The 9,545-nt window shown below is 46.5% G+C and overlaps 1 protein-coding gene across 3 annotated transcripts; it reads left to right on the top strand.

The window, feature by feature from the left end:
• The first annotated feature begins 2,303 nt into the window (after positions 1-2,303).
• On the top strand, positions 2,304-9,171 carry Adcyap1 (adenylate cyclase activating polypeptide 1). Of its 3 annotated transcripts, XM_050127262.1 has the most exons (8): positions 2,304-2,457; positions 2,787-2,898; positions 3,243-3,353; positions 5,408-5,539; positions 5,981-6,079; positions 7,139-7,279; positions 7,729-7,799; positions 7,971-9,171. In XM_050127262.1, the coding sequence occupies exons 3-7, from the start codon at positions 3,244-3,246 to the stop codon at positions 7,796-7,798; spliced, it is 552 nt and encodes a 183-aa protein (XP_049983219.1). In that variant the 5' UTR covers positions 2,304-2,457; positions 2,787-2,898; position 3,243; the 3' UTR covers position 7,799; positions 7,971-9,171. The 3 variants fall into 3 exon arrangements, with proteins under 3 accessions (XP_049983219.1, XP_049983221.1, XP_049983220.1); XM_050127263.1 differs by lacking the exon at positions 2,304-2,457 and having other exon boundaries at positions 2,602-2,898; XM_050127264.1 differs by lacking the exons at positions 7,729-7,799; positions 7,971-9,171 and having other exon boundaries at positions 7,139-7,410.
• Positions 9,172-9,545: the final 374 nt, after the last annotated feature.

Here is a 9,545-nt window from a genome sequence, read left to right as displayed (position 1 = left end):
AATGAGCCTGTTTAGGCTTGAAAGTTTTAGCCCTTGGATCACTACTGGGCAGGGCTAGGTAGGCTTTTGATGGCACACAGAAAGACAAGGTCTCTGGAGTTTATCCATCAATAATCTCTAACTCTCTACTGAGTTTTTCACTATAGTGAGTAGAATCAACCTCGACTCATGTGATTTTGAGATGTTGGGCCCAGAGTAACTTCTGAGGGTACCAGGCTCAGTGAAGGAGACTGGCACAAGCCCAGTGAACTGACACACTTCAAGGCTTGCTTATTTATCCTGTTTGTGGTTTCCTCCTTTAGCAGATCTTGAAGTCAACAAAACTCCCCACACGGTGGCTCTCTTGACTAAAGTTGGGCATTGAGCAGTGAATTTTAAACAAGTAGTCTTGGAGATTTTAAAATATTTTTCCAGATTGAACTCATTTCAGAATTCAAGTGGGAGGCAAAAGTGAGGATTTTAATGCAGTTCACCTTTGACTTGGAGAGAGGTAGAAGTCAGGAAAAGCCAATGTAGGCAATAGCTCTGGGCAAGTTTGTTAAGAAAGGCTGCTCTGCTGGATTATCCTTCTTATTCACTGCAGGGTCTTTGTTATAAGGGTTAGGGAAGGCAGCCACCAAGCATATAATATAGGCACTCCTGCAGACAGATGTAACACAATACAGAGAGAAATGAAACGTCTCCCACATAGAAGTAGTTTGTTGAAAGTAGGCTATATAAGGCTAGATGGAAACTAAGAGAAAACAGGCAGCTTTGGATCAGTCATAGCCAGGAAATAAAGAAAAAGTTTGATTCATGGAGGAAGAAATAAATCTCAAAAAGGGGAAATAGCATTAAAGATGAGTGATTCATTTTTGCCCTATGCCTTTGAAAAAGTATACAGAATGGCATATTTAAACACTAATCCCAAATCACACTAACAGGAAACACTCCTACTTAATTGTAATTTTCTCTAATTTTTGTGTGTATAAGATCCAAATAGTTAAAATGCACACTAATGGTTATTGATGCTTCTATTCCTTTTGAAAAGAAAGATACTCAAGTCTTTGTGGACCAGAAAGTTGCTAATCTGGAATTACTCAGGGGCTCAGAAAGTTCCCGGTGGATGTGGTCTTTCTTTATTACTTTCTTCTTCCCATTTTATTTTTTAGTTAAAAATACTAACTATTCCCAGGTAAGTGTTCCTGTTAGCAATCGTCAGCAAGAAAACTTGGGCTAGGAATCCTCCTGCCTTCCAGTCTATATTTCCCTAAACAGAATTCAACTTGTGAGAGAAGTGTAGGGCACGCATTTCTCATTCTCACATTCTTAAAATTTCAGTTCCTGCAGAAAACACAACGCCATGGTTTCATTTTTTAAAATCAGTAAGAACCACAAAGGTTGTGAAAGTGTGCAAACAAGGAAGGTTGAAATCCAAATACAAGGACTAACTATGAAGAAAAAGCTCCTCACAGAAATCTAAGGCAGGGATTAAGAAGGTTCTGAGCATTGGGATATTTGTGGACACAGGATGCAAAGGGAAATGGATCTGAACAGCAGGGCGATTTAGACAATGAATTGCCACAGTAAGAACACCACTGTCAAACCTTCAGATTTAGAGGCTGTGGTGAAAATTAAGCCAGTGGCAATTTTCAGTGCTTGTAGCATCTGCGCCCAACAGTTCAGCACCCAGAGCCTGGACAGCGCCACAGGCTTTGCTCCCAAGGCTGCCTTCCCTTCTCATCAATCTGCTCAGAGACAGACTGTCAACACAGCCAGACTCATTAGATAGTTACTGAAAATCCTCTAAGACTTCCCTTTCAAACGCAAAACGACTTCCACATTTAATTGCCTATCTGAAAAAGCACAAGCAAGAAATTAAAGAGATCGAAATTAAATTTATTAATGGGAGAGCTTGATGGTATTTAATTCTAAAGATCAGAGTTGTCCTCGATGGGGTTTGAGTAAAAAGTATAAAGAAGAGACACAATAAAAACATGACTTCACCATCCCATAAATTCCACGAATTCTTCACTTGTCTTTGAGAAATGGGTGAAATCGAAAACCATCAAAATAATTGAACTTCTTAAAAATTGGATTGTGCGAGTGAAAGGTGTTTATGAGAAGCTGATGACTCCGGATCTTATCATCCTGGAGGACAGCACAGAATAGTTAATATGTTCCTTGAGGGACTAGGATGCTGACGTCTTTTACTGATACCGGATCATTACGTGACTGAGAAAAAAAAAAGGAAGTCATATCATGAATAAAAATCAGAGCACTACAGTGCAACCAAAATATTCTGTACTTGAAGGCAACTGCAGACAGATGTTGACAAAGAGGTGTCTCTTGAAACCATATACGGGTAGTTTTTTTTATTAACTGCATATATAAATACGAGCAGAAGGCCAGCCACCTCTGTCAGCATCAGCAGAAGCCCCATCTTCAGACGCAGCCTGAGACCTCGGAACAGAGAAGGTGCCTCTGACTCTTGCAAGCTGCCGGATCATCTCCCACAGAGGCCGGCAGCCTGGGCTAGCCCTCTCCTTTCCTATCCTCCCTTCTTCCTTGACTTTCCTTCTTTTTCTTACCCACTAGCTTCTTTTCCCAGGCGGACTTAAGGCCATTCTGCTCCCCCTCCCTTTGGCTGCTCGCCTACTCGTCTTCTACATCTCTCTCTCGCCCACTTCCTTCAGTGTCACGCTCCTTCCTAATTCTGTGCGTCTACAAAGTTTTGAGCGGAATTTTTGCCTCGGCAAACAAGTCCCCCCCAGCTCCTCCAGCTAATTCCCGCGGCTTCTCTCCAGACACCAGCGCCAGACAGTGAGTGATGCCTCTCGGGTTGTGATTCCAGCCCGGAAACTCAAAGGAGCCCTTTGCCCTCCGTCCTACTTGGCAGCCAACACTCTCCTAGCAGCGGTAAGAGTCAAATAGTAGGGGGGAGGGGGGCTTTAACCAAACCATACTAACCTATTCAATTTACTATAGACTCTCTCCCGCGTGCTGGCAGCAATATCAGTGTACGAGTTAGCTTTCTTTAGTTCAAGGTCTGGCTAGTTACTGGGTACACACACATAGCTATTTTTTCGAATTATACCAAGGGAGAAGTGGTCAGACGCACCAGCGTGGCTAAGTGGCGTTGAACACAAGGAGCCGCAGCTTCTCTGGCTCTCCCAGCTCCCAGGAGTTTTTTGAGGTTAGGAGGTGGAAAACCAGGGGCAATCTCACTTACTGCGTGCCCTTTTTTCTCTCCTGCTTTGTAGAATGACCATGTGTAGCGGAGTGAGGCTGGCCTTGCTGGTCTACGGGATAATAATGCATAGCAGCGTCTCCTGCTCACCTGCCGCCGCTGGACTCCGTTTTCCTGGAATCAGGTAGGTGCTAGCATAGGCTGAGCTAGATTTTCCTTTCGCCAGACACCACTTCCCGGTCGCCTCCCTACAGTTCTGGATCGCACGCTGCTAAGCATAGCTTCCTGCGCAGACAGGGCATTTCTATAGCCTTTGGTTAGGTACCAGGTCCCTAGCTAAGCCGGAGGGGGGGGGGGCTGGGCTGGTCAAGGAAGCTCTCGTATAGCCAGCCTCACTCCCTCCTCACCAGTGGAGCCCGAAAACCCACATAAAGGGAGTGAGTTTCCGACCCTGGTAGAAACCTTCTCTCCTCCAATTTGTTTAAAGGAGGGGTCAAGGTGCCTCTCTCCGCTTGGCTTCTTTTACCTTTTCTTAGCATGAGTTGGAGAACTTCCGCTCCCAGAGCAAAGCCGGGGGCTGAGAGTGAAGCTCGCTCCACTTTGCTTTGTTACTGCCCATTCTGGACTATTGGGGCGGGGTCTCTCGCTCCTCCGCCCTTCCTGTTGTCTCCTTCGAATTCTTTTCTACTGGAACAGCTTTCTTTCAAATGAGTCCTTTTCAACTAGAGTTTGAGCCCTAAACGTCTTAGGGGTAGGGGTCTTGGTCAGCCAAGGTTAAGGAAAAGCTACTTGAGAGACGGAAACCCAAGAAGGAGACAGCGAGGGAGGGGGAAGAAACGGACGCGAAGGAGAGAAAAACAGCAGGCTAGAGGGGTTGGGAGGACAACCTAGCCCACTTGGGGATGCAGAAGACCTGATTTTTGTCTTGGCATCTGCTTCTAATTGTGCGGCGCTGCCCGGGTTCCCTACTTCAGCCTCAGAGCCCACTACTTGTATGCGGGACAGTGGAAATGCGTGGGTACGCCTTACATGGGTGCGGGGTGGCACTCAGGACAGTCAGGAGCACGCGGCGACGAGCTGATTCTTGTAGCCGCGCCCAAGAACCTCTGCCTTTGCGGGGCATCTGCCCATTGATGTACTGGCAGACAGGAATCCTCTCCTTTATGAGGACGCCTGCATGTGGGCACCCAGAAGAGCAGTGGGTGGCTAGAAAGATCCTAGTTCAGGGTCTGGGGTCATACCGGGAGGTGGTAGCTTGGATGTGTGCGGTGCGGAGGATCTCACCCGACTCTGGTCTCTCCAGGGAGGGCGAAAAGGCAATAGAGCGACCCAAGTACGACGGGACTCTGCCTGGGCAATGTTATTGTCCCTATTATATTCCGCGTATCTCCAAGGGCTAAAAGCCACTCGGCTTTGCATTTTTGTCCTCTGTCGGGCATGAAGGTGATATGTGAGGAGCCTGAGATCCCTGGATACCTACGGAATGTCAGTCCCCCGTCGACCCCTTCCCTTGCGCTCTGGAGTTGAGTCGGAATCCAGCCTCAGCTCTGTTGCTAATAGATCAGCAGGAACTCTTTGTTTAATGGACTCGAAAACCCTCTGCCTTTCACCTCGGTCTATTCTCAAAGTTCCGTGTGCCTAGCACTTTTCCTGGGTGATAGGCACTGGAGCACTCCGCCACACCACAGAATGAGCCAAACTAGCTAAGTTTAGGGGCATCTATTATTCATGTTCCTAGCAGATTCTCTCCAGCCCAAAATAGAAGCCGGAGGTTCTCTGTGACCTACATCCGCGCAGGGAAGGGCTCCCCTGGGTTGGACGGCTTGGAAGGGGGTGGCTGCTGCCAGAGGTGGCCTCCTGAATCCTACCTACCCACTCACCCGCCTTCCATTCTGCTCTGGGTCTAACTGCCTTGGCTCATATCATCTCTTAGGATCTTTCTGGTGCGTTCTAAATGCTACTTGGTGGGGAGAGGGCTGGCCTTTCACTTGGCCAGGTATTGGGGTCTACACGGTTGTTCAGTTCTCTTGGGATCATTGATCCGCTTGAAGAGACATGAGCGAATTTCCTTGTGAAGTAGGAACTGCTGCTGCGGTGTAGTTCCCTTACGTCGTCTCTAGGACTGTTCTAGACGAAAGGACAATTCTTCGTGGGAGGCCATAACGAAGAAAGAAAATAAATTCTTGGGACCTGGCAGAACTGGGAGAGGTACTTTTGACTCTCCTGGCTATCCCACAGGCCAGAAGATGAGGCTTACGACCAGGACGGGAACCCGTTGCATGACTTCTACGACTGGGACCCCCCGGGCGTAGGGAGCCCCGCCTCCGCGCTGCGTGACGCCTATGCCCTCTACTATCCTGCTGACAGGAGGTAAAAACCCGGCCGACTTCCGCCTGACTTGACGGGGGCGGGGGGGGGAGGGGGGAGAGGACGGAGGGAACCCGGTAGTTGCTCTAAAACTAGGGCCTTCCCATGAAAGTCTAAGTCTCCCTTCTATCTGGGTGAATCCAGAAAATTAGCAGACAGATCCCTGTGAACCTGAGGCCGCACCACGGACTGAAAACTGCGGCATGAGAGATGTCCGTGAGTGTGCAACTCCGTAGGTGGGGCGCTCTCAGGTCACCCCAGGGGTCAGGACTAAATCCTATCTTAGATTTATCCCCGGGAACTTCCCAAAGTAACTTCAGGTCCTGTGTCTCTAGTAGTTGTCCGGTCATCCTCCTCGAAAACCCAGCAAGTGGGGACCTTGGTTGTCACTTGAAAAACTGAGGCACTGAGTGACCCAGGTTTCATACTTTGTCTCCCCGTTAGAGATGTCGCCCACGAGATCCTTAACGAAGCCTACCGCAAAGTCTTGGACCAGCTGTCCGCCAGGAAGTACCTGCAGTCGGTCGTGGCCAGGGGCGTGGGGTAAGAGTTTGTGACAGAGTTAATCCGCGGGTGAAGAGCGCGCCAGGCTGGGTGACAATACTGAGAGCGCGTAGGGAGGGCGGGGCATATCTTGTACGTTTCTGCGCTCCAGAGCGCCTGTGCGCGGGAGGGTGTGTCTGCGTCCTGGCATCTAGGTGGAAACTACCAGCCTGGGCGGAGATCTAGAAGTTGGGCTTTTAAATTTAAGAGCCAGAGACCCCGTGAGAGAGAAAGAGGGTAGGAAAATTGGGGTTTGGATCCTTGTTGAATGAGAACAAGTTAAATCAAATGGCCCCCTTACCAGTCGTTCAAAACCCTCGAGGTTCGTGAAAGCGCTTGCCATAATTTGGCATCACGTTTACTATGAAGGCAAACCTAAGGCACAAAGTCCCCAATTTAGATACTTGAAAGAAACCGTTTTTGCTCCGGCCAGACAAACCAAGAGCTAAGGTCTTGCATGTGTCAGCAGAAGGCAACATTTAAATAAAGCCCACGAGGAAGCCGATTAAATTTTAACCATGAATAATTCATGCGGTGAAAAATATTGCCTACAGCCTGTCGCTTTATAACACTATCACGTTTTTTTTTTTTTCAACTTAACGTAGGCAAAGAGAGAGGAGTATCCGTGTTTGCCTAGATTTGTGGGATCGATAATTTAGCAGGAGCCAGTGACGCCTTTAGCAACCTTTGTATCTCCGGTAGTGGAAAGGTACACTTTAGCTAGACATAGTGATAATGTAATCTTGAGAAGCATCCTTTGGAGAAAAGATTAAAGAGCGAGCACTCTCCGGACGCCCGGGATGCTTCAGAAATATCTGGAAAGATCTGAAAGGGTCCCGGTCGTAGAAGTCCTGCAGCGTGTTTCCACAGCTAGGAAACTGTGGGTGGGAAGGAGGGTCCCCCGGGTCTCTGTCACAGTATTCCCGTCAGCTGGGGTGCGGCAGAGCAGGGCTGCGCAGGGAAGTTCAGAATCCCGTAGGCTCCGGCGTGGGGGTAGGGCACACTTGTTTCTTTCGCACACACTCAACGTATCTCCTGCCCCGCCCCCTCTCCTTGCAGCGAGAATCTAGGCGGCGGCGCAGCGGACGACCGGGCACCCCTTACCAAGCGCCACTCGGACGGCATCTTCACCGATAGCTACAGCCGTTACCGAAAACAAATGGCTGTCAAGAAATACTTGGCGGCCGTGCTAGGGAAAAGGTATAAACAGAGGGTTAAAAACAAAGGACGCCGAATAGCGTACTTGTAGCGATGAGTTGCCAGCTACGGTGTGTATAACATGAAAATTCGTTTTCCAAATTGACTGACCAGTCATCGCTCATGTGTTCTTTCCAAACATGTATTTATGTATGAAGTAAAGCCATTAAATGACTATTTTGATAATAATATTGTTTTTCTTTTTACGAAGCACTAGAGAATGCACAGATATACTTTGTGGACCAATTATTGATATATATTATAAATATATATTAAGAATATATATAAGTATAACAGAGAGCAATTCTTAAGCGTGCACAAGGATTGAAAATTCGCCTGAGCTGTTTATGTTTTTATATAAAATGAATAGAAAAAATAGACAATCATCGTTTTGAATATTACTCCTATTTTTGTAAACTGGAATTAAAGGATAGTATTTTTATCCACAACAGGCCTGAAGGTACCAAAAATGGCCGTTTGCTACTGTACAAAAAACGATGCCCTGCTTCAGGGGAATTCTGAGGTAATGACTGGGGGAATTGCTGAAGGGCTTCCTTTCCCTGCGAGTCTCTGGGGCAGGCTGCTTGAATCCCAGCCTAACTAACTCAAAGGGGCTTTGTCCCATTGGCTGCGGGCAATTCCAACACTTTGGCTTTCTTTGATTCTCCTTTTATGTGTATTTGTCTCTCCTCAGACTCTCAGCCCAGAAGGAAATTCTAATTAATCAACAGCTCTATCCAAATTGTGCTTCTCCCCAGAATTTACGTCATTCTCTGGGAGAAAAGTTGAGGAATTGTACAGAGGAGATCGGCTTGGAGATAAAGCTCTCTTTTCTGTACTTCCTGATTCTCCAGGGAACCGACTATCCCAAGGTTAGGGCAATTGGAACCAGGTGAAAGAAGTAGAGGCGGATTGGAGGAGGCAGAGCGTGGGTGGCAGAGGAAGACTCTGCAGAGGGACTGGTTTGAGAACTGCCCCAGGTCTGAGAATCTGGGGGCAAGTCCAACCCCTTTGTAGGTTCCACTGCCTGACAAGTTGGGTGCTGGATATTGGAATCGAGTGCAAAGTACAATGTGTTTTTCTCCAGTGCTGTCTGTCCATGCTTCTCGTTTTGTGAAATGGCCAGGATCCCCCTCTTTGAATCCTCTTCTGTAGAAGCCACCCCTGTTCTTTGTGGTTTTTCTGGAGAACTCTCCTTTCTACCCCTACCCTCCTGCATTGTTTAAGAATCATTTGCCATTTTCACTTCTCTTAAGTTTGTGAATGCTACTCATTTTTTGTTGTTGTTTGATGCAAGCAGTGACTGTGAAGTTTAGGAACCCCTGTGTAGCTACCACGAAGTAATTATGCACTAAATATGAACCTTTTGTTTCTTGTTTATTGAGTTTGTAGGTAAAATGTATTTTTCTACATTATGGCTTATTGCTTAGTAAAATTGTTTCATAAAACCAATCTTTGTCATATTAGAATGTGTAGTGTTCCAATATTGCTCAGTTTGACTAACTGATAAATCATTTAAACCCCATCTTCATATGTATGAGTACTATCTTATATCTCTGGTCAAGAGTGGGGTAAGCAGGATCCCACATTCACTCTTGTATCCTGTCTTGGCTAAAGAAAGCATGTCTGTTTCTTGTCAATTTCTTGAACATATGTGGAGTAATCTTTATAAACAAAAGAACCTTCACCCAGTAACCAGATCAAGCAACAACAAACCAGCAAGTCTCCAAATTTTAGGTACAAATTTTCAAAAAATAAAAAAAAAAAACAAAAACAGAAAACAGAAAAAAAAACCCATTAGTTTGTAAAGTTTAAAGTACTTTTCATTTTTCCTGTACAGATTTGGTTAGTATGAAGTCAGGCATCTAAAAAAACAGAACTGTATTTGCATTCCCAGGCGGGTGGATGGATGCTGTCCCGTGATCACATTGCAAACAGAGAAAGCAGGCATTTGATCTCAGCCTGTGTCCGGCTACAGGATCAATCTTTATTTCTGCAGTCTCCTCAGGCAATGTGACCCGGGATGCAGTTTGCAGCTTTAGTGCCTTTCTTTGCCTTTTAAATCGCCACGAATCACAGATGGCTATTTAGTGGCCCTACAATGCTGCAACACATCGGCTTGCGTTTTAGTCTTAATTATTTGTTTCTTGGATAATGGGCAGACTTTTCTGTATTTGTGTCAGCTGTTAGTGGTGAAACAAGGCTCTAGTGAACCTTTTCTTTATGAAGTCTAACTTAGTGTTCACGTGGCTAGTGGCAAGCATTTTAC

The sequence above is a fragment of the Alexandromys fortis genome, unplaced genomic scaffold, assembly GCF_014885135.2.
Source record: "Alexandromys fortis isolate MF-2015 unplaced genomic scaffold, M_Fortis_MF-2015_v1.1 scaffold_279, whole genome shotgun sequence".
Classification (NCBI taxonomy): domain Eukaryota; kingdom Metazoa; phylum Chordata; class Mammalia; order Rodentia; family Cricetidae; genus Alexandromys; species Alexandromys fortis.
The sequence above is the reverse complement of the archived record's forward strand: the minus strand, read 5'-3'. Positions and strand labels throughout refer to the sequence as shown.

Bases quoted from the DNA above. Each gene is read 5' to 3' on its own strand.
- Adcyap1 (XM_050127262.1), top strand. From the start codon at position 3,244: ATGACCATGTGTAGCGGAGTGAGGCTGGCCTTGCTGGTCTACGGGATA. The intron at 5,540-5,980 runs GTAAAAACCCGG...TCTCCCCGTTAG, and splicing joins TACTATCCTGCTGACAGGAG to AGATGTCGCCCACGAGATCC. The intron at 6,080-7,138 runs GTAAGAGTTTGT...CTCTCCTTGCAG, and splicing joins GTCGTGGCCAGGGGCGTGGG to CGAGAATCTAGGCGGCGGCG.